The sequence below is a fragment of the Echinops telfairi genome, unplaced genomic scaffold (assembly GCF_000313985.2).
Source record: "Echinops telfairi isolate 266 unplaced genomic scaffold, ASM31398v2 ScPeMD7_18;HRSCAF=68, whole genome shotgun sequence".
NCBI classification, from domain to species: Eukaryota; Metazoa; Chordata; class Mammalia; order Afrosoricida; family Tenrecidae; genus Echinops; species Echinops telfairi.
Window position 1 is genome coordinate 30,308,333 of NW_022103915.1, and position 24,896 is coordinate 30,333,228.

At 44.0% G+C, this 24,896-nt stretch overlaps 1 protein-coding gene across 1 annotated transcript in view; it reads left to right on the forward strand.

Moving 5' to 3' along the window:
* TMED10 (transmembrane p24 trafficking protein 10) overlaps window positions 1-18,653 on the forward strand; it is a 40,930-nt gene extending 22,277 nt beyond the window's left edge. Inside the window, exons 3-5 of the mRNA XM_004698719.3 lie at window positions 7,256-7,329; window positions 17,024-17,150; window positions 17,539-18,653. Of these exons, the coding sequence (XP_004698776.1) occupies window positions 7,256-7,329; window positions 17,024-17,150; window positions 17,539-17,660 (323 nt within the window). The 3' untranslated portion in view covers window positions 17,661-18,653. The remainder of the gene's footprint in view (window positions 1-7,255; window positions 7,330-17,023; window positions 17,151-17,538) is intronic.
* Window positions 18,654-24,896: the final 6,243 nt, after the last annotated feature.

Sequence of the window (24,896 nt, forward strand, 5' to 3'; positions counted from 1 at the left end):
GCCAGTGTCGCTGACAAATTCCCAGGAAGTGTCCAAACAGCAGATCAACTAGCTGATGTTGAAAGTCATGGGGCATGCCATTAGTTTCCTAACTGACATCCCCACTTTGACTCTATCCAAACATTGCTATCGGATTTACCTCCTAAAACACGTTTTTCATCATGTCAGCCCCCTTCTCGTGGTAGTTACGTACCTATTGTATAGAGTGAAACCCAGAAGCATAGGATTTGGGGGCTAGAAGGGATTTTTAGGCATCAGGGCATTTAATGGTCTTTTTAGTCTCATCCCTGCTTTATTTTGCCCTACCCATTGGACTGAGCCAGCCTGGTTTACTCTGCCTTTGAAACACGTCATGTGTGTTCATTTACTGGAGGCTCCTCTTCCCACATGACCTTGATTTTACCTTTAGTTAACAGCGTGCCATTCTAGCTACCTTAAGTTCTCACTGACGGATCCCTTCAGCAATAGCTAGTAGGTGTTTTTTGATGTGCCAGGGTGGTGAGGGGTGCGTGGGAGTGACTAAAATCAGAAGTCCTTACTCTGAAGCTTACGGTTTTTTTGAGAGACATAAACAGTGACGATAAATGTAAGTCAGGTGCTGATTTGGGCTTTGCTGGAAAATAAAGCAAAGGCTTTGAGGCACTGAAACGTCTCAAAAGCAGCAAAGGAAGTGTGATATGCTCTTTTTTTTTAAATCATTTTATTGGGGACTCATACAACTCTTATCACAATCCATACATATATCAGTCGTATAAAGCACATTTGTACATTTGTTACCCTTATCATTCTCAAAACATTTGCTCTCCATGTAAAGCCCTGGCATTAGCTCCTTATTTTGTCCTCCTCCCTCCCCAATCCCCGCTCCCTCATGAACCCTTGATAATTTATAAATTGTTATTTTGTCATATCTTGCCCTGTCCGACGTCTCACTTCACCCACTTTTCTGTTGTCCGTCCCCCAGGGAGGAGGTTATATGTAGATCCTTGTCATCGGTTTCCTCTTTTCAACCCACTCTCTCTCTACCCTCCCAGTATCGCCACTCACACCACTGGTCCTGAAGGGATCATCCACCCTGGATTCCCTGTGTTTCCAGTTCCTATCCGTACCAGTGTACATCCTCTGGTCTAGCCAGACTTGTAGATATCCTCTGTTTTTGTCACTTACTGGTTGGGTTTTTAGTTAGACATTTTGGATCACTAGTTCAATTGATGTGTTTATTGAAAAATAATATCTTGTGTTGTTTTAATGTAATGTGTATACATCTTACATGCCCAGTTATATTTTGAATTCTGTGAAGGCAGAGACTGTCTTTTGCTTTTTCTAAATTGCTTTTCTGCCAAAAAAAACAAACTCGGTGCCTGCCATCTAGTCATTGGGACTCAGTGACACTCTGTCGGGCATAGCAGAACTGCCCCTGTGGTTTTGTGAAATTGTAAATGTGACAGGAGTTGAAATCCTCCTCTTTCTCCTGTGGAGCAGCTGATCGTTTTGAACTGCTGACCTTGAGGTTAGCAGCCCAACTCCCAGTCTACTATGTGTCAGGTAAATGTGCCCCAAAGAGACAGTACCATGGGGTCTTTTAATAAAGAAGGAGACTGTTAGGGCCATGATGTCAGCTGAGCTGTTATAAGTGAAAGACGATAGTGTGGACTCTGATGACCAGCCAGAGGTCTGTGGTTTCGCCGTTCCACTTGTCCCTGAATAATGCTAATGCTGTGCTGTGGCAAGCGACTGATTGTGGGGCAGTGTCTGTTGGAAACAGGATACCTTGCACCTTTGGAGTTTGGAGTTTGGATTTCATAACTTTTTTCAATGAGAAAGAGAAAATAAGACTATGCATTGCATCTCTTATGGGTAGTGCTTTTGATAAGAATTACACATCAGATTTGGGAAAATTGGGCTCTTAGGTGGGGTGTGTGTGTGTGTGTGTGTGTGTGTGTGTGTGTGTGTTGTTGGTTTGACCCTCAGAAGACATCTGTCGTAGTTTTCTTCTTTGAATTTTCTGTTTCGTTGTTGGGAATACACACAGCACAACACATACTAATGTCACAGTGTCTACACTGCCCATTGAGCAGCGTTGCCCACACTCTGAGCCGTGCGTCTGCCCTCACTCTCCCCTTTGGAGTACTGGGCTTCCTTACCGTAAACTCATTATTACCCTTATTGATCGGTTCCTGTAAAATGCCAGCAGGGTCACTCAAAGCGAACACCTTTCAGTGAGCTTCCAGATAGAGAACAGACCATGAAGAAGGCGTCCACTGCCCACTTTGGAGGAAGTAGCCACTGTCAAGCACTGTCAAATACTGAAGGCCTAATGATTGGAAGCAAAACATTGTCACGAGATTGTGCCGGAGAATGGGCCTCTTGGGTCCGAGGGTTCTCCAAATGTGGCTGGAGAGCTGATCTCTCAAAGTGCGGGTGATCATGGTGACGTGAATGGAGTAGAGCCTGTGGGGGAGCCTTCAGGATCTTCCTTTGCTGATGTGACACCACTCAAGGTACCGAGAAACAGCTGCAAAACTCCGCTTATGAAAGGAACTTGGAATATGTGAAGTATGAATCTAGCAAAATTGGAAGTCATAAAAAATGAAGTGGAACACATAAAAATCGATATCTTAGGCATTGGTGAGCTGAAATGAGCTGGTATTGGCCATTTTTAATCATAAAATCAATTTATTTACTATGCTGCGAATAACATAATCAAGAGGACTGTCCAAAAACGGCATTGCAAAATCAATCATGAAATACAATGCTGTGATAGGATTATATCTATCCACATATAAGAAAATCCAATCAGCATAACTGTTATTCAGATTTATGCACCTACCACAAAAGCTAGTCCTAAAGAACTTGAAGAATTCTTCTAGCATCTTCAGTCTGAAATCGATCAAACATGCAATCAAGATGTATTGATAATTATTAGCGATTGGAATCAAAAGTTGGAAACCAAGAGTACGGACCAGTAATTAGAAATTATGGAGTTTGTGATGCAAACAAAGCTGGAGATCACCCCAAAGAATTTTACAAGATTAACGACTTGTTCATAGCAACTATACACCTGAAATACACAGAAATCAGATTTACTAAATGGCTGAGAAAAGACCGGAGAAGCTCAATATTAGCAGCTAAAAAACAGACCAGGTGTTGACTGTGGGTTAGACCATCAGTTGTGCATATGTAAGTTCAGGTTGAAGCTGAAAATTAAAGCAAGCCCATGAGAGCCATAATATGACCTTGAGTCTATCCCACCTGAATTTCGAGAACATCACAAGAAAAGATTTGACACATTGAACACTAATGACAGAAGGCCTTTGTGGGAGGATGTCATTCATGAAGAAAGCAATAGGTCATTAAGAGGAAAGAAAGAACAGATCCAAGTGGATGTCAGAAGAGACTGAAACTTGCTCTCCATTGTAGAGTAGCTAAGGCAAATGGGAGAAAGGATGACGTCAAAGAGCTAAATAGAAAACTTCAAAAGGCAGCTCAAGAAGACAAAGTCAAATATTATAATGAAATGGGCAAAGGCCTAGAATTAGAAAGCCTAAAAGAAAGAGCACATTCCGCGTATTTTAAACAGAAAGAGCTAAAGAAAAAATTCAAGCCTCCAGGTCCAGTATTCTAAGTCATACTCCTATCGAGTATTCAATAATCTTGGATGTTCTATTCAAGATTCTGTTGGCAAAATATTGACTGACGCAGAAAGCATGAAAAGAGCATGGTAAGAATACGGAGTTACTGCACCAAAAGAACTAGTCCACATTCCACCGTTTCAGGAAGTAGCACAAGAGCAAGATCCAATGATGATGAAGGGAGAAGTTCAAGCCACAATGAAAGCATTAGCCAAAAACATGGCTCCAGGAATTGGTGGAATACCAACAAGCTGATGCAGCACTGGAATCACTCATGAATGCCAGGAGCTTTGGACGACAGCTACTTGGCCAACTGACTGGAAGAGATCCGTATTTGTACCCTTTCCAAAGAAAGGTGACCCATAGAATGCTCACACTAGAGAACAATATTACTGATGTCGGATGCACGTAAAATTTTGCTGAAGAACATCCAACAGTGGTTACAGCAGCTGCCAGAGGTTCAGGCTGGATTCAGAAAAGGACATGGAACAAGGGCTATCATTGCTGATGTTGTATGGATCTTGAATGAAAGCAGAGAATACCAGAAAGATGTGTACTTGTGTTTTGTTGACTCCGCAAAGGCATTGGACTGTATGGATCATAAACTATAGATAGCCCTTGAGAAGAATGGGAATTCCAGAACCTTGCATTGTGCTCACTGGGAACTTGCACATGGATCAAGAGGCAATTGTGCAAACAGGACAAGGGGGGGATGCTGCTTGTTTAAAATCAGGAAAGGTGTGTAAAAAGGTTTGTATCCTCCCACTGTACTTATTCGGGATATGCTGAGCCTATCATCAGAGAAACTGGCTTCCATGAAGAAGAACATGGCATCAGACTTGGAGGAAAATATACGAACAACCTGCCATATGCGGACGACACAACCTTGCTGGCTGACAGTGAGGAGGACTTGAAGCACTTGCCGATGACGATCAAAGATGGCAGCCTTCAGGATGGATGATGACTCCATGTAAGGAGACCAACCAAATTCCTCACAACTGGACCAACAGGTAATTGCATGATCAATGGAGAAAAAGTTGAAGTTGTCAACGATTTTTGTCTTGCTTGGATCCACAATCAGTACGCATGGATGCAGCAGCCAGATCAAAAGACAAAGTTGCATTGAGTAAGTGTGCTGCACAAGACCTTAGAGTGTTGGAAATCAGGGAGGTTACTTTGAGGGGTAAGGTGCCCCTTGACCCATCACCTCATACACATGTGAACGTTGTACAGTGAATACGGAAGACAGAAGAAGAAATGATTCATTCGAATTGTGCTGGAGAAGAATATTGAAGTAATGCACTGCTGAACAGACAAACTGTTCTGTCTTGGAAGAAGTACGGCCAGCATACTCCTTAGAGACAAGGATGGCAAGGCTTTGTCTTACTTACTTTGGACATGTCAGGAGAGACCAGTCCCTAAAGAAGTCCTCTACTGGCTTTGCAACCTGCCACTGTTGTGGGTTGCTGTGCAGTTGATTCTGACTCGTGGCAACCCCACGGTGCAACGTGCAACTGTCGTCCCTAGGGATTTCAGTGGCAGGGAACTCTCAGAATCAGATCGCCAAGCTTCCCTTCTGAGATGTCTCTGGGTGAATTCAAACCACTGCTCTTTCAGCTGATCTAAAGCTTCACTGCCGTGATCATTTCAGTTGCACCAGGCTGCACCTTCTACCTAGAACGTGTTGTCCAGGTTCTACCTGCAGGTGCCCCTCCTTCAGTGGTACCTGTCCACTCTGTATTTTTCACATCAGCACACCCTTAGTGAGATAGTAACATGCGAGAGGTTGCGTGTTTGCAAAAGCCTATAGAACACAACGTTTTCACATATGCATGAAAATGCAGCCGTCTTTTCGCTGACCATCCTTTGTAGCTAGTGTAGCCTGGATCCGTTCTTTTGGCTTATGTGTTCAGTTTCTAGCTGTAGGGTCAGCAGTTCAAAACCACTAGGGGAGGAAGATGAGGCTTTCTACTCTTGTGAAGAGTCACTGCTTCAGAAACCCACGAGGCAGTTCTACTCTGTCCTGCAGTCAAAATGGACTCGACGGCAGTGAGCTCATGGGTTACTTTGTTTTAATCGTTTTATTAGGGGCTCATACGACTCTTATCACAATCCATACAGACATCCATTGTGTAAAGCACATCTGTACATTCATTGCCCTCATCATTCTCAAAACGTCTGCTCTCCACTTAAGCCCCTAGCATCAGCTCCTCATTTTTCCCCTCCCTCATGAGCCCTTGATAATTCATAAATTATTTTGTCATAGTTTACTTTTTTAATGTAATCATATGGGTATGAATGTCTAAGATCCCACTGAAGTATTTCAAGACAAGACCGTATTCCTTAAAGCTCTCTGGCACAGTTCCTGCGCTCAGTGAGTTCTTAACGAGGGGTTATTGTGATGATTTCCGTCCATTTCAGAAAACCTCCCAGGGCTCTGACAGCAGCGGGCCTCAAGAACCTGGTGACACTGTATTTCCCCCAAACACCCTCCAGATTCCATCGCGAATTCCAGGGGACTGGCTGGGCCGTTTTGAGAGATTCTTTTGATCTTTCTCTTTCTCCTATTTGATGACCCTATTAGATTTTTCTTTAACATTTTCACATTTGAAATGTTTATTCGCTTGGCTTATTCACTGCAAACACACATCAAACAATCTCACAATCTTAAAGCTAACTTCAATGATTACTCTGAAGGTAACACAATCAATTCAGCATCATAATCCCGTTAAGCATTGCCTTCCTCGGTGCCCTCCCCTGAGTAGAGTTGTAGACAGCAGGAGTTGATGTCTCCTTGCTTCCTCACTCTGAATTCTCAGTCTCTCTACCCAGGTTCATATAGGCAGCTCAGCTGGCAGATTTTTTTTGTAGTCAGTGATAGTCATGTTTCTACTGGGAACATTGCTGTGTGGGTCCTGCTTTCCCTACTGGACGTTTCTCTTTCTTAGCGCATCCCTGAGGCTAGCGCTCTTGCAGTGCTCCTCTGCTGGATTGTTCGGATGCTTGGGATAGCCCTACCTAATTTTACTCACCTGGTGAAACTGATTTTATATTGCTCAGAATGTTTGAATTAAAGTGGAATATTGGATAAAACCTCTGTATCAGGAAGAATCTAAGCCTCGCACATACCCAGCAATCCTAACCAAGCATCACTGCCCCACAAAATCAGACAGGACAGCCTTTCCAGATGTGGAACCATTATCCTCAGTCAGTTTGGTACCTAGTGCCTCTTGCTCCCAAGGCCACTCAATTTCAGATTATTTGGCTTTCGCTTGTCATCTCCTGCTCCCAGAAGCCTTCGCCCCTTCTCCTCTCCCGTCTGCGCACTGGGCCAGCTGCAGTGTCTTGTGTCCTGCCCGCTCGCAGATGGTTGCCAGGAGCACGTACTTGTTGCTTTCCGGCCCCCTGCACAGATAGAGGCTTTGTCTGGACTGCCTGTGATTTCAGCCAGCGCCAGGAATTTTCTGCAGCTGAGTGGGGATGGGGGGGGGGGGGGGAGCGGGGGAGCAGCAAGGGAGTTGAGCCTGTTTCCCTCTATTGAGAATGTAAGGGGGAGGGAGGGTAGGTGGGTGATTTCCCGGAATTTTAAGTATTCCGAACAATGAATCCTTTGACTTCTTTTTCAGGAACAGGGCGGATACCTGACCAACTCGTGATCCTAGACATGAAACATGGAGTGGAAGCAAAAAATTATGAGGAGGTAGGTCCCACGCTGTCACAGCCAGAGGAGGAAACGGCATGCCAGGTGGAGAGTATGACCTGGTCAGGCTGGTGGCTGCGTTTCATTCTCTAGGCCGTGTTTTCTCAGCAGCCACGTGGTAGCCAGCCACAGTTGGAAGGACCCAGAAAGTTGTATTAATAGCCTGAACAAGAATTTTGACTGTGTTGTCAGCCGGAGGACTGCCCACAGACAGAAATGTCAGCGGGAGAAAACATTCAGGCACAGATAGCTTCCTTGAGGGAGAAACATTTCCGGCGCCCTGACAGCTTTTAAAGCCTAGAATTCATTTACAAGGGGCTTCCCAACATTTGTGGGGAAATTCTATTCTGTCTCATTCCATTTTGGCTGTACTTTTTCTACAAACCTTTTGAAGGCCCCTTGAATGGGTTAATGTCCAAGGTTAGGACAATTTGCTTTTCAGTCCTAAGCTTTTCCCCCAGGACTGACAGCTGTAGGTCCTCCCAGAAGGCATGGACTTGGTGTTGCTGTGAACCAGCATGCCCTTTCGGAGAAGTGCACTAGTCAAAGGTAGTTTGAATTCAAACAGTTTTTACATGATTGAGGAAGCTGGCAGAGTGGAGGAAAAGGCTGTAAGAAACTAGAGATGTGATCATAGAAACGTTGTTGCTGGCAGGAAGTACCGAAGCGTAGGAAAAACAGCCTTTGGTTTGTTCGGATGGTGGGGAGGTGGAGGTGTGCCTGGATTAAGGAGGATGGAGCTGAGCCTTCTTCCTCTTAGTGATGGAGAGGTGCTGGGGACCACACCACATAGTTCATCAGATGAAGAGCAACTTTGAGAACCCACAAGGCCTGTTTAAGACAGGAAGATTAATATTTCCAGAAAGATGAAGAGGATTTTTACCTAGCAAAATTGTACCTTAGGGCCCGAGGAGGAGTTTGAGTTTACAGGAAACGTATGTGGCTTTTGAAGAATGAACTAAATATTAAGGGAGAGATGTTCTTTTAGGTGATCGAAGATAATTTTCTGGGAATGATGGGACAGAAACAGAGTTGCTCTGTCTGGGCAAGACTGGGAGGGAAGTTGCCTCCGTGGGAGGACGCGGGAAGCCATGTGCACTGGCAGCTCCTGCAGCAGCAAGTGCCACCGCCGTTGTGATTCCTTTAAGTTTTATTGACATAATTCAGTGTTTTAAACATATTTAAAAGAGGTGTATAGTCACCACCACAATCAAGTTTAGAACATGTTCTTCTCTCGTGCTCATTGTTAAGAGTGCTTCGTTTCCCCTCAGCCTCCCCTGCCATGACCCTCAGAAACTGTGAATTCAGTTACTGTCTCTCTAGATTTACCTATCCTGGATTTCACTTAAAGAAAAAGCATACCCCCCCAACCAAAAAAAAAAATACCATAAATAAATATATGCAGCAGAGAAAATCCTCAATCAAAAAGAAATCAGAAAATAATAAAAACCAGAACAAATTTAAAATGGGTGAAAGGGAGAACAAATAATAAAATATTAACTTTTAACCTAACTACATCTGCATTCATCCAATTTCCATTGTGCTCTCTGTCTGATAGCAAGACCACCCACCATCCCCAACCACTGGTGAGAGGGGATTCTCCAGAGGCTTAATTCATATGGGAACCCTGCAAATGGATTTTGGGCTTTTTTTTTTCTTTCTTAATCATTTTATTGGGGGCTCTTACAGCTCTTATATAACAACCCATACATCAATTGTATCAAGCATATTTGTACATATGTTGCCATCACTATTTTATAAACATTTAGTTTCTATTTAAGCCCTTGTTATCAGCTCCTCATCCTCCCCCCCTCCCTCCCTCCCCCGGATTTTGGGCTTTCAGTGTCATCCACAGCCTTCTGCAAACTGGGTGCTCAGGATTTAAACTCGAATACAGCCCCTCCATCTTGCAGTTTATCATTGTGGTTCTTGAGGATTTCCACACACACACATACACACCCTTTCCCTTTTCCTTGTTGAAGCCAGTTGAAAGGAATTGGATTGAGTTACTTGCAGGCAATAAATAGGAGCAAGTGATACAGTCATGAGTGGAAGGCTATTCCTGATAGTGACTTTAAATTGTTTGTTTCTGTCCCCAGACTAGTTTGATTAAAAGAAAGAAAGCAGGAGTCTTTTAATTGGATGGATTTAAGAGGAAACTAAAATATTGGTAAATTTTCACGATTCAAAAGAATCCGAATGTTTAAATAAGCTACCTCGTAAAGTGCTAATGCGAGGTATAAAGCACTAGGGAAATGATGCTGTCGTTCTTATGTGGTAGAAGATAGGTAAGTTGATTTTTAATTTGTGGTTACTGCTGCTAATCCCCACTTTTGTATCAGTCTCTAAGCAAGCTAGCTTTGGATTCCTCTCTGTGGAATTTCACCCTTTTCTCCAACATGATGACTATCATTATGTGGTTTTAAGTACTAGGCTCCCTGATACCTTGTTAGACATTAGATTTAGCTTGTTTTCCTCTAAGAGAGACATAGGTCGTCATCGTGGGCTTACCCCCCCTGTACCTCCTGGATGGAGGGAACCCTGGCTGCTCAGTAGCTAAAGCACTCAGCACCCCCCAACCCCCCCACAAGAGAATTCTGTGGCAGTCGGCTTCTATAACCATTACAGCTTTGCTGTCCGGTGTGGTTGCTCTGACACGGAATTGACTCAATGGTAGGGGCTTGGTTTGGATACCTTCTGGGACTACCATAATCCTTGGGCTGTGTTGGCAGTGGGAGGGGTTTTATCTGTCCTGATTTTAGCCCAAGAAGGGAATCCCAAGCTTAAAGGAAACCCCTTCACTTCCTCTGCTTGCTTCCTGCCTCTGATGTCTGGCACGTCCCAAGCCTGACGGTGCACATGTGGTTGCAACACAGCTCTCTAAGATTCAGCTTCTTAACCAAGACATTCTTACCCACTACTCTCCCCCCTCCCCAGTGCAGCAGGCCAGGTTGTGGCAAACAGGAGTGATTATTACCCAGGCTGAAGCCCCAACCTTTTCTCAATCTACGGTTAGACCCTTGAATCTTGCTTCGAAATGGCTGTTATCTCTGCGCTAGGTCTGTGTGTGGCAGGAACCTAAGTAGTCGCAGCACTTGTTCCCTAGTTAATGACTAGAGAGCACTGAACAGCTACAGAGATCTGGGAGCTGTTCATTCTAGGCCCTTGGGATGATGGAGAGCCTTTTTCTCTAGAGGGTCTGGGTCCCTTCGGCATCAGTGCTACAATGTAGAAGGTGGTACATTAATCTTCTTTGGTTCGTGTTCAGCATCTCTGTCCTCTGCGTGTATGGCCTGCACCCTACTGCAACCCATGATAAGAATGAGCCCTGGAGGCGCAGCAGGCTACACTAAGCTGCTAGCCACCAGGTCTGCAGAGAAAGGTGAGGCTGGCTGCTTCCAGAGAGATTTCATCACAGGACCCCACAGGAGCACTCGTAATTACCCTGTCCTACAGGATCACTGTGAGTTGGAATCACCTCGATGGCAGTGAGTGAATGACGTGGTTCTGTAAAGTTATATAGCTGTCAGTGTTTTCATGGCAGGGGAGGGCTCCCCTCTTATCTACCTGAATTGTAGTGGACGATCTAATTTGTTAATGCTCATGAAATTGCCTTGTAGACACACTACAAATGTAGGATGGTGTTATTTGGAAGGCAGACTGCTTGGCCTATTATAAAGAATCATAAGGTCTTGTGATTTGAATTCTCTAAAAAGAAAAAAATGCCTATGTCATCAGACGTAAAACCCTTTGAATTTCCTGTTCTGTTTTTTAAGGATCTCTGGCCACTGTCTAAGGAGCATAGTGGTTCCGGGTTGGGCTGCCAACCACAAGGTCAGCTGTTCGATATATCACTAGCTACTCTGAGAGTGAAAAAAAAGGCTTTCTATCCCCATAAACAGTTATCATCTCAGAAACTCACAGGGGAAGTTCTACTCACCCTATAGGGTTGCTGTGAGTCAGCATCAACCCAAGCAGTGAGTTCCATTACTTTGATAGCTTTAATAAGAGCCCTGGAGGCATGTGGAGTAAACGTATTAGGTTGCTAATCCCACTGTCAGCAGTTCTAACCCACTAGCCACTCTAAGAATGATGAAGCTTTTTGCTTCCATAAAGATTTACATCCTCAGAACCTGCCGGGTGTTTTCGTTTTTTGTTTTTTTTGTTTTAATTTCAAAATAAGATGTGTGCCGTGTGCATAGGAATTTGTTCATAGTTTTTTTTTAAAAACTATAGTCCAGCCCTCCAACGGGTCTGAGGGACAGTGAACTGGCCCCCTGTTTTAAAAGTTTGAGGACCCCTGCTTAAGAGGGTATTCTACTCTGACCTGTTTGATCTCGTGAGTCCTAGGGAATTGGCTTGGTAGCTTTGAGTTTGATTTTGGTTTGAGATCAGGGTCGTGCTGCCCCCTAGAGGAGAACTGAGGTTACATGCTCCTTCCAGCCATGATCTGCCAGCCTTTATGAGTCAAATTGACTCAATGGCAGTGGGTTTTGTTTATTAAAAATGGAAAAACTGACCAGGGTAAAAGTCAGTGGGAATTTGAATATCAATGTCTTCCTCTGAGCTTTTTATACCAAGAAGTCTTGATTGTAGTAATTGACTGCTTAGTTAGGCAAGCAAAGCGGGTCTTTTTGAAAATGCTTCTTGTTTAATGAAAAAAAATAAAGTGGAGAATAATGTACCCTATGCTCCCATTATTTTAAGTTGCATATTTCTGTAGGCATGTTGGCAGGTGCCATTGAGACCCTGTGTACAACACACCTGGTCCTGCACCCACTTCAAAACTGTTACTGTGTTTCAGCCCATTGTTATTGCCACTGTGTCAGTCCATCTCCTTGAGGATCTTCCTCTTTTTCCCTGGCCCTCTGCTTTACCAATAGTAAAGTATCCCCCAGGGACTGGTGTCTGTCAAGTAAGGCCAAAGTACAGGAGACAAGCCTCACCAACCTCCCTCTCAGGAGCATTCTGGGTGTGCTCCAGCATAGCTTTGTGTGTTCTTCTGGGAGCCTTTGGTATAGCTAATATTCTTCACCATCGGCATCATCTAGAGACATTAATTCTTCTGTATTCATTGTCCAGTTTTAATGAAGAAATATTCTGCAGCAGATCTACTCAATGCAATACATCATTTGATTTCCTGACTGCAGCGTCCACAGGCATGGATCATGGATCCAAGTACAATGAAATCTTGCGCAACTTCAATCTGTTCGTTTATCGCGCTGTTGCTTCCTGGTCCAGTTGTGAAGGCTTTTGTTTTCGTGCTGTTGCGTTTTAGTGGGTATTGGAGGCTGTGGGGTTCGCTCCGCGTAAGTAAGGCGTCCGTGCTCCTCACTTGCACTGTCAGCCTTTGCGAATGAGTCTTCAGACATCCCCATGCCATGTTGTTTTTCATACAGTCCAGCTTCTCAAATTATTTGCTCAGGTTGAGTAAGTATCCTACCAAGGATACAACCCTAATGCACACCTGTCATTCTTTGAAACCATGCAGTATCCTGTCGTTCTGCTTAAACGACTGCCTCTTGATCTGTATACCGGTTTCACATGAGCATGAGGAAGTGTTCTGGAATCTCCATTTTCCCGCCATGTTATCCTTGACTCGCAGTCAAATGTGTTTGTCACAGTCAGTTAAACACAGGTAAACATCTTTCTGGTATTCTCTGCTTTCAACCAAGATCAATTTGACACCAGCAGTGATAGCTCTTATTCCATGGTGTCTCCGGATCTGGCTTGAATTTCTGACAGTTCTCTGTCGATAATACTGCTCTCACCACCTTGAATTATCTTCAGCAAAATTTTACTTGTGAGTGATATTAGTGATGCTGATTTAAAATTTCCACATTCTTTTAGATCACCATTCGTGGACTAGGCACAAATGTGCCTAGTCGGTTTTTCCAGTCGGTTGACCAAATTTCTTGGCATAGATGAGAAAGTACCTCAGGCACTGCATTGGTTTGTTGAAATTTTTCAGTTGGTATTCCATTGATTCCTGTAGCCTTGTTGATTAGTTAGTTAGTTAGTTTTGACAGTTCCTTCAGTGCCTCTTGGACTTCTTCTTTTAATAATATTGGTTCTTGATCCTATACCACCTCCTGAAGTATTTGACTGTCAACCAATTATTTGGGGTACAGTGATTCTTTGTATTCCTTCCATGTTCTTTTTTTTTTTTAAGTCATTTTTATTGGGGGCTCATACAACTCAACACAATCCATACATACATCGGTTGTATAAAGCACATTTGTACATTTGTTCCTTCCATGTTCTTTTGATGCTTCCGGCATCCTTCTGCATTTTGCCCTTAGACTTCTTCAGTATTGCCGTTAGAGGCTTGGAGTTTCTCTTCAGTTCTTTCACCTGGAGAGAATTGCTTAGTGTGTTCTTCGTTTGTGGTTTGCTAACACCAGGTCTTTGCACCTATTACTGTGATACTTTGTCTTGAGCTGCCCTTTCATCGTTTCTTCTGTTCCGTTTAACTCCTCTACGTTCTACAGCAAGTTTCAGGGCCCTCCTGGCGTCCATTCGACGAGTCTGTCTTTCTCCTGGTGTGTTGGTCATCCCACAGCTCATCTGATCTTCACTGATTTGTGTTCGCTACATCAAATCTTTTCGTGAGATGACATGTACATACAAAGGCAAAAATGGTGTGTCTTACAACAGGGGCTGGAAAGATAAGCACCAAATTCATAAGCCAGGTTACCTCTGAGAAAGCGCGAACGTGGGGAGCTGTGAAGGTTTTCCTTAGAGAACATACTGTTCTTGTGTTGCTTGTTAACTAGACAGTAATGGAACAGCAGAAGAGACTGGGACTGGGAACCAAGTTTGCGGAGTTGTAATCTACAAATGCCATCGACAGCCCCGGAGTTATCCTCTTATTTCAGGTTGTAGGCTTGCGGCCTATCATTAACAACTACAACAACCAAAACCATGTTAAAAGTAGTCTTCAAAGACGTTTTTTTTTAATGTCATTTTCATCTGGGAGAGCCACAGCCTTAGTTTCACTTCCAGATCCATGTGTAAGTTTCTGTTTAGAAAGCCGTCACCATTTATCTCTAAGAATGCTCATGTCGCTGCCTTTTCACACTGTCTCAGTCAGGAAGCTTTGAAGGGGGAAGTAGAGAGCAGAAAGGAAAACGCTGAACAGGCGAGGGTTCCACCTGAGCACACCATTACAGTGAGGTGGTTCTCAGTCGCCCATGTGGTGATCTTTTTCCTAAGGAATTTTCTATGCTTTACAGTTCTGTATGAAACAAGGTAGCTATTTTATATTCTTAGCACAAGCTGGGATTTAGGTATTCAACTAGCAGAGTTAGCTCAGTTCATTTGTGGGTTGAATCTTATCCCCGGGTAGCTTTAGTCTGGTCCTTCAGCTGTCAGTCACACCATTGACGAGCCAACGTTTTGCCAATTAACCCACATCCACCAAAAGAAAACTTCGGCGGACCAGTGTGAAGCCATCATATTTTGTTTTCCTTCATTCAGCCATCATATTTTTATCCACCTTAAAGACATACTTTTTACATTCCCATTTTTTAAATTATTAAGTACTTTTGTTGGGGGCTCTTACATCTCTTAATACAATCCATACATTCATCCATTGTGTCAAGCACATTTGTACATAGGCTGCCATCATCATTTTCAAAGCATTTTCTTTCTACTTGAGCCCTTGCTATCAGCTCATTTTCCCCCTTACATTTCCATTTTAACAGCAGTTTTTAGTTTTCTTTTACTTTAAATAAAACTACATTTATATTCACACAGTAAGTGAAGACTATAGAGACGCGGGGGGGTGGGGAGGGGACCTTAAATTACTCATATTCGGCCTGTGGTAACTACTGTTGACATTTAACCGAAAGAGTGAACGAGGTGCGTTAGGGAAGCAAGGAGGAAGTGGGGCATTCAGGGAATGCAGTATAACTGGAGAGTGAAGGAGCTGTTCCCAGTGTGGAGAGATTTTAAAAGAACAGCTGATAAGTAAAGGGTTTTCTAAGAGTTGGGGAACTGATGATATCTCGCAGTTTTAAAAGGAAATCCTAGTAACAGTGGGAAGAAAAAACAAGTGAAATCATCTGGTCTCTTGTGCTGTGCCCCTCCATGACAGAGACATTTGGGTCTCACAGTGGTCTGCTTGGAGAAAGACTGGCTGGCACACTGTATGCCTCAAGCATGCAGGAAGGCTGCCAGGGATTTCTTTTGAGAACTGGGCTGTCGTATTGTTTTGTTAAGTGTTTTAAGGCAACGGGTTGCTTTGGTTTGTTTGCAGCAGACCTAGGACTCATGCCTGAGAGCCCTGGTGGCCCATCTGTTCAGTGCTTGGCTGCTAAGTCTAAAGTTGGCTGTTCGAACCCTCCCAGCTGCTCCACCAGAGAAAGATCTGCCATCTGTTCTTCCCTTAAAAAGTACAGCTTTCAATACTGAGAGAGTTAAGGTTTATTGTGCCAACCTGGCCGATGAACACATGTGGGATTAATTGAAGGGCAGAGAGATAAATGGCTCAGTGAGCCTCGCCTTTCCAGTTCTCGGGTCTCTTGCTCTTTGATGGCCGGACCAGGGTGCAGCTGCCTTAGCCAGTTCCCTGCTTCAGCTTGCAAGGCTCACTTCCTTCAAGACATCCTTGAGGAGAAGCCACATGGACCTATCGTGATGCAGCCCTGGGTGCTGGAGCAGCCACGTGGAGACCCCTGCCAGTGCTGAAATGATTACTACACGGTCACTGATTCAGCTTTCCTCCTGCAGCCAGCATCATTGTGTGTGTTTTGTTAGATTGAGGAGAACTTTGTAGATTGGTGTTGGACTTATGGGCTTGGACAGCACTGGGTTGGGATGCTTTCTTAATGTACTCTTATCCTTTAACTCTCTCTTATATACATGAGTTTCTGTGGATTTTTTTCCTTCTAGTTTACCCAGACTAACTCAAATACTCTCTGGGGCAGTTCTACTGTGCCACATCAGGTCAGTAAGAGTCAAAATTGACTCGACAGCACTTCACAACAAGGATAGGACACCTGGAGCTATGAGTTAAACCTTGAAACACTTGTGTACTTAACCAAACACACCAGAATTCTCTCGTCTTAATATTTTGAGTTACAATTTTAATGCAGTAATGTTTCCTTCTTTGGCTCAATTGGGAATTCGGTGCTTTTCTTCTGAAACCAGGTTGAGCCTGATAGGCTGGCTCTCATACTCATTAGAGTAATGATAATGTTTACTTTCTTAGACGTGAGTGGAAGGGAGATGGAAGTGCTTTGTTGAAGTCAGCAGCCCCTGGAATTTGCAGGGGGGGCCTAACCCAGCCGGGACAGCCTTGTTTTTCTGGGTCCCCCAAGTGTTCAGCCTTTGACTGGGTGTAGGCCCAGCCCTTTTCCATCATGCTCTGTTAGTGGAAAATCTTTCTGAATTTTCCTTCTCTGATAAGTCTCTGCTTCACACCAGTTTGGCTTTGGGCAGTTTTTATGGTGTATCTTATTTTACAGCCTACCAGGTAATAAATAGTACTTCAAAAGGGGTTTTAAAGTAAAAGTAGAAAAAGCCTGAGACTTTCAGGCGCCTGAGATTGAACTGTAAGGAAAGGAGGAAGCCTGCATTGGACAATAGGTTCGGATGGTGATAGAAGAGATTGCATTTGCAGACCCTTTTAGAAGATACCGCTGCAGTTTTTCTCCCCGCAGAGCAGTGCTCAGGACCCCTTCTCTTCCAGATTGCGAAGGTTGAGAAGCTGAAACCTTTAGAGGTGGAGCTGCGCCGCCTGGAGGACCTTTCCGAATCCATCGTGAATGATTTTGCCTACATGAAGAGACGCGAGGAGGAGATGCGGGATACCAATGGTGAGGGCCGGCCGCCCTCCTTTTCATCCTCAGTGAGCCCCCAAGGGGACAGACCCTGAAACCTTTGACTCCAGTGTGCCTTCTCGCTGCTGTGTCAGGGAGATGTGTGCAAGGCCAATTGCTTCTGTGCCGTTGCTGCCCAAAGTAAAGACACCGTCGTAGGTGTTCAAGTGACATTTCTTCTGTGCTAGGCCGTTGAACAAAGCTTATAGTCTGTCCATGTGATAATACTAGTTTTTGTTATTGTAAACATTTTATATATATATATATACACATTTAGTCAATCTGAAATCCTACCTCCTACAGAGTGCATCAGTTAATTGATTGCCTTAACAAGCTGAGACTCACTTCATTGCCTTTACAATGCTTTTGTGTTTTTGTTTTTAAGAGTCAACAAACACTCGAGTCCTGTACTTCAGCATCTTCTCCATGTTCTGCCTCATTGGACTCGCCACCTGGCAGGTCTTCTACCTTCGCCGCTTCTTCAAGGCCAAGAAGCTGATTGAGTAAATGAGGCACAGCCCCTCCCACCTCTTATCTCACTCAGCAGAACATCGCTGGAACAGGCCTGACTAATGGCCCGCCAACAGCACCATCAAGGCACGTTGGAGCTTTTCTTGCCAGAACTGATCTCTCTTGGGGTGGGGGGACACGGGGTACCACCTAGACCCAACAAGCCAATGAGGGACTTCTTTTTAACTTGGTAGGATATGGACTGGTTTTTCAACAATAGGTCTCTTAGGGTCACCTTTGGGGGGGAAAAAAACTAAACAGACTCGGGGTTACCTAGATAATGCCAAAGCCAGCATTTGTACTGGGTTTCCTCATGGGATCAGTTTGAACCAGGTTTTCCTTCCTTCTCCCGCTTGCCCAGCTGCTTGGGCTCCTGCTCTTAATTCCTTTACCAAGACCCCTTTGGGTTTCCTTGTGAAAACGCCCTTAGCTTTCACTGACCCTTAGCTGAAATATGTAGATAGCACCTGGTGATAAGCCTTTTCATAACTCTCCGTCTCTCAAAAGTGAAGGATGTGGTGAGGTTTGAACTGTCGCAACTCTTAAAGGACATTTGTTTAGAAAATTAAAATGTTTGTGCTCAACTGCTTGATCTTTGTGCCCCCCTTTTGTGTATGTGTTTTTATTTCTGTGCAGTTTTATCATGGGTACAGATTGTATGATGACCACCACAGTTCCATCACACAGATCCCTCTGCTACAATTTTATAGCCAGAGCCACCTTCCTTTCCCCTCCTCCAAGTCTGGCAACCACTAATGTCTTCACCTCTGTAACGTGGCATCGTGGAATCGTGTCGTGTGCCCTTTGGAGAGGCGCTTGTCTTGAACCTGCCATGCTGTTACAGGTACCAGGAGCTGCTCCTTTTCGTAACTGAGCAGTGCGCTAAGGCCCGGCTGTGTCACAGCTGGTTTAACCGCGCCCCATTACAGCACACGTGGTGCTTGTCAGTTTGGGGACATTGTGAATAAAGCTGCTGTGAACATTTGTGTACGTTTTTATGTGAACTCAGTTTTTTTTCTTTTTAATTACGTAAATGCCCAAGAGGGCAATTTCTGGGTTATGTGGTAAGCACTTAAAAAAAGAAAGAAGTGACCCCAGGCCATTTTACAGTTCCACCAGCAGTGTATGGCTGACCCAGTTCCTCTCCATGGCTAGCATTTGGTATTATATTTAAATTATAGCTATCCTGCTAAATATTGTCTCTCTTAATTTGCATTTCCTTAGTGGAGAATGAGGTTAATCCTCTTTTCAGGGGCTAACTTGCCACAGTGATCTATCTATTATTGTTGTTTGCCTAGTTTCCAATTGCATTCTTTTTAGTTCTGTTTTCTCAGAATTTCTTATAAATCCTAGATAGAAGGATTATGACTGTTGAATATGACTGTTTGAATTTTTAACACAGCTTTTGCCAAGGGAAAAATACAAAGCCCCAGTTTTTTGTGCATTCTTTCATGCTCTGTCTCAAGAATTAAGCGGTTCGATGACATCATCACCAAGGAACTTTAAGGTGACTAAAGGGCAGTATCATTAATGTTATGTAAATGTATGTGTACAAATTACCATAGTCATAAACATTGATAAAACATGCCATCACTTGAAATTTTTCCCACTTCTCTTAGGAAAGTAGATGGAAGTTTACTTTTCCTGTAATTAATCAATCTCTCTGTTAAAAACTCTACGGACTTTTACAAGACTCAGCTAATAGCTAAGGCAAGAATACCAGGATTTAGACCTTGCAGTTTGCAATTAGCAGCAGCATATTGGAATTAACAGAGGACCCAGACCGAGTACTCTGGATAAAGTACAAAAGCAGATGAAGGAATGGAATGAGTTATGTTAAAATCCCAGGCTGTTTGGTTAATGTTCCAGCTACTGTGACCTCCAAAAGTCTTTTTCTTTTAATTTCCTTCGACTCCTTGTATCGATTGCTTCTTTCATTCTCTCATAAATGTGTGCAGCACTGCCATCCACTGTTAGAAACTGGATGGAACTGCTTCAAATGGCCTGGCAGGGGGGTCCTTGCCTTAGGGAAACTGGTGTGGAACAGGTTTACCTGTGGTGCTGTGTTGTATGAAATGCCCAAATAGGAAAAAGAATAAATCAGTGTGTGGGTAACGATCCATTCTTAGACATCTAAAGGTGAGATTCTATTTTGTACCAGTAGCCTAACAGTGTACTCTTTCCTATTTCTGAATGTGCCTTCCCCCTTTTTGGAAGCAAGGAAAGTTACTTCATTGGTGGAGGTTTGTTCTAACAGAATGTCAAGGCTGGAGGAGGAGAAGAGTTTATCTTGAAGTTTTTGTTTTTCCCCTCCGGATGTGACACTGAATTTGAGCTCTGTGACACCGAACTCTTCCTTTGACTCAAGCCAAAATACCAGCTTGGGCATTGAAAGTTGACTTTGTGCTGCCTTAATTTTGTCTAAAAGGCACAGGTGTTTGCCGTTTGATCAAGGCTAGTGCAAGAGCAGATCTGTTTTTAAAAAAATGATGTTATTCTCCATTTTTTTAGCATATTATCCCACAGGGCCTATATAAATGAGAATGATACGTTCGTTCTAAGGATTGTTATACCATCGTCATAAACCTTTATCATAAAGCCATTTTTCTAACTGTTTAATGGAAAAGAGGCAGGTGGGATGTATAACGGTTTACTTGTGATTAGGTTGGGGGGGTTTGTGTAAATTTTTACAAATAAAGGCTAGCAGAAACCATCTTGGGCGTGTTCTCTGTGACTGTGGAGTATGTGTGGATTGACAATAATTCCTCCCTGTTCACCAGTTTTCTTGTTTCCTCATTTATTTCACATGGGTGTAAAGGCGTGGTGCTTCAGTTGTACCTCCTCAGAAAGACCAGGTGGCCCCTGTAAGCCCAGTGTCTCTGCAGCTTCTAGCGCTCCTCGCCCTCCTTCCTAGAGTGCTCCTCTCAATTCAGAGCCCCAGGAGCTTGCTTTTGAGATGCGTCACATTATGCAGAGCCCCACCTCAACAGGTAGAGGCCATTTCTTTCCGATTACTTGCAGTTGAACACTTTTCAATGGCTCTGTTTCCAGAGTCATGAAATGTTTGTATATCACCGACTTACCTCTTTTTCACCTTCTACCTCCATTCCCCACAAAAATCCATAGCCTGTAAAGTAGGCTATGTATAGACTAAGAGGAAGTCATTCTAACAGCGAGGGGAGACCGCGTGGTTTAAAATCCGGAAAGGTGTGAGTTAGGGCTGTATCCTTTCACGATACTTTTCTGTGTGCTGATCAAATAATAAAGCACAGCACAGCATCAGAATTGGAAGAAGGCTTATGAACAGCCTGCGATATGTGGATAACACAACCTTGCTGAAAGCAAGGAGGACTTGAAGAAATTGCTGATGAAGGATTGCAGCCTCAGTATGGATTGCAACTCAGTATAAAAAAACCAAAATGTTAACAGCAGGACCAGTAGATAACAGCTACTAACATAATCAATGGAGAAAAGATCGACGCTGCCAAGCTTGGATCCACAATTATTGCTCATGGAAGCAATAGTCAGGTGGTCAAAGGACACACTGCTTTGGGTAAATCTGCACAAGACCTCTTTAAAGTATTGAAACACAAGGAGGTTAATTTGAGGACTCGGGTGCCTGACCCAAGCCACTGTATTTTCAGTCACTTCCTATGCATGTGAGAGTTGGACATTGAATAAGGAAGACAAGAGAAGAACCGTGCATTTGAGTGGTGGAGCTGGAGAAGAACATTGAAAGTTCCGTGGACTGCCAGAATAAACAAGTCTTTTGGAAGAAGTACAGGCAGCATGCTCCTTGGAAGCGAGGATGGCAAGACTTCTTACCACATACGTACTTTGGTCATTTTATCAGGAGAAACCAGACAGCATGCTTGGTAAAGTAGAGGGGCAGCAAAAAATAAAGACCCTCGAGATAAGCTGGGCATAGTGGCTGCAACACTGGGCTCAGGCATAACAGTTACGAAGGTGGAGCAGGACCGGGCAGTGTTTTGTTCTGTTGTGCACAGATGGGGCCGCTAGGGGTTGGAACTGACTTGATGGCACCTAACAACAGAACCAGCTGTTAACCTGTTCCAGGCTGGTAGCAGGAAGCCAGGTCCTCGTTATAAAGGAAGGGTGCCAGAGAAATGTGTTCTGGGTTTTATTTTTGTTGTTGTTTTTCCAGCTCTGGCTATTTAGCTTCTCTAGATGAAAATCTGTACTTCGGATTTGGGCTATTTTGTTTGCAACCAAAGGGGGTGGGGGGTAAAAACCCCAATTTACTGAGTATCTTTAATGTGCTGAGCTAAAAGTAAGCTCTGGCATGTACTCAGATGAAGAATGCTTTCTAATTTACAGAAGGCAGCAGCCTCTGTCTGCAACGTGTTCACAAGGGCGTTTGTCCCTCCAGAAAACCTTCAGCAAGTTTACCCACAAAAGTGCCCTTGTATATGCCCTCCTTGAGTGTTGGCCTGTCTTGTTGCAGTGCACGGAATTACTGGATGCGGCACTCCCACCATTAGTGTTTGTATCTGCCACCAAATGGCTGGGAAGGGTGATGTAAATTTGAAGTGCTTGTGGCCCAAGAGAAGTGAATAGCTTGGTAATAGTGTAAGTAAGGTACATACCCTTGTGGGGTGAGACAGTGCAAATAAGTCGTATGGGACCCTAACAAGATTGGTCAGTTTTGCCATCCTCAAGTCACTGCCGTCCAATCGATTCTCACTCAGGCTACCCTTTGTAGGGTCACTGAGACTGCATCTTAATGGGAGCACACAGCCTCATCTTTTCTCCCTTGGAGTGGCTGGTGGGTATGAGCGGCTGAATTACTGAGCCCAGCAGAGAGATTGAGAATGCTGTGGGAGGGATGTTAGAATTGATTTTTTTTTTTTTTTTAAGACTAGAAAGATTTCTCTGACCTCCCCCCCTCAGAGGAATCAAGGCTCAGTTCTGCTGGGTTTAAAATGAGCCATCTCAGAAACAGGAAAGGGGGATTGCTCCACCATCAAAGGGAAGAGCCAGGAGAAATGTGTCCTGTGGACCCCTGAGATCTCTGCACTGACACACTGCCTCCAGAGGTGGAGAACCATGGCAGAGAAGTGAAAGCTGCAGACCCAAGAGCAGGATTCAAGGTGGGTGGGCTTCCCAGTGTCTTTGGGCAGGTTGACTTGCTGGTGGAGTGGTTTGCCTCTAAGCACTTAATTGGGGGGCGGGGGGCAGCTAAGTTTGCAGACCCAAAGAGAGTTGAGTACTTTCAGGCTGAGGCTTAACAGTGGAGTGAGCATTTAATCAGCAGAGTTATACTTATTTAAGCAAGGCAGAGGCCACAGGGCTGAGAAGCCAGGAACTGAAAGCTAAGACTTGCCCGAGCAGCTCATGAGGCCAAGGACCCGGGTGTATCTTGTAAACATGACTGGGTGGAGACTATCCTGACCAAAGAACTGTATCCTGAGAATTCCCAATCCTGGATTATAACCAGTTATTTCCCTAATAAATCATACCATCTCATGAGTATGGTTTGCAAGTTTGGTGTGGCCATTGCTTTGAGTTACCAAACAGGTGAGCAGCAGAGAGCGCTTTGGCAGGAGCAGTTGGTATCCACATTGGTAAAGGAGCTGCGGGCTGGAGGCACATCACACCTGTGCCTCAGAGGAATCAGCCCTGGGCTGATGGTGCCGCTCGTCCCACCTTATGAAGTAAGAAGTGCCCGGTGCCGCCCTCTCCCACCATGACACTTGTAACAGCAGTTAGACACTGTCATTGCCTGGGTTTGGGGTCTGTTCTATGAACTGAAAATAAGTTCCATGAGAGTAAAAACCATGCTTATTTTGTTCTCTTGTGTTTGTTGAATGAAAAATTTTAAATGATCTGTACAATCTACACTTCTGAGATGAAATTAAAAAGTACAAAATTTAAGAGGTTATTATTATGTGGTAAAAATGTTATGTACATACCAGATATGGTTTGACTTCAAGTACTACTTCAAAAAGTTTGCTGAAACATTCCGATCGCAATCTATTTTTCTAATGAATGTTTTGCAGCCCCCTCATATAAATGGCTCCTCATCTTGAATGCTGGTAAGACACAAATGAGTTGTCAAAAAGTATTGCTGCTAGGCTTCCAGGTCCTCTGTGTGTGGTTTGTAGCAACAAAATGTTTAAACATGTTTCTGTGATCATGGATGGCTACAGACAGTGATCTTGGGAACAGACCTGCCGTTAGAGTGCCTTCTAAAAAGATCCAATCAAAACAGCGGCTTCCAAGGGGATCTGCTGGGCTTGCTAAATGCTTTGCCAAAAGGTCAGCTCGGGGGAGGTGAAAAAAAAAGTCAGCTCAGAGGGCTCTGGTGACTGTTTATTGGGATTCTTGATAGATTTTCTTGAAGAGAACAAGATAATCGTGGAGGCGTATGAAGTAAAATGCAGCGGTGTATTGGTGAGAAAAAGGCCAGATAAGTTGTGCTAAGAAATTTCCCAGCACTAAAATGTCCCTGCCCATTCTTCCAGAGTAGCAAGGTCTGTCCCTTACCCCATCCACCATATAGCCCCAATTTTGCCCCTTCAGAGTTCTTTGTACTTTGCAAACACAAAATTTTAAACTTGTTTGAGTCCCTCGAGGATGGTCAAAGATCCTTGAAGCCAAACTGAAGAATGTTAAATTCTGATAAAGAAGGGGGTCTGGTTATAAGGATAGGTGATGAAGTGGTAAGGCATTCAGTTTGTAACTTCAAGGTCAGAAGTTCAAAACCACCAGCTTCTCCCAGGGAGAAAGATGGGGCTTTCTACTCCTGTAAAGAGTTACAGTTTCAACTGGATTAATGGTTCCTTGGGGATATGGCAGGGGAGGTTGGGGGAAGTGGGAAGTTAATAAAGAGCACAAGAATGAATATGTTGTAAAACTGTGGTGATAATTGTACAACTCTTGTTGGATGTGACTGGACTGTTGTATGATTTCTGAATGGTATGCCAATAAAACTGTTGGAAAAAGAGTTAGTCTCAAGCAGTTCTCCTATAGAGTAGCTATGAGTTTGATACGCTAGTAGCATAATTACTATAGGTCCTTGGTGGCACAGACGGTTAAGCACCCTACTACCAGGGGAAAGGGTGGTGGTACACAGCGCCCGGAGCCACCTAATGATTTGCTCTGAAGGTCAGCCTTGAGAACCGCTGGGGTGCACTTTCCTCCGAACACATGGCGGGGCCACTGACAACCACATAGTGCCCATCTTCCTAACGCAGCCTTCCCCACGGCCGC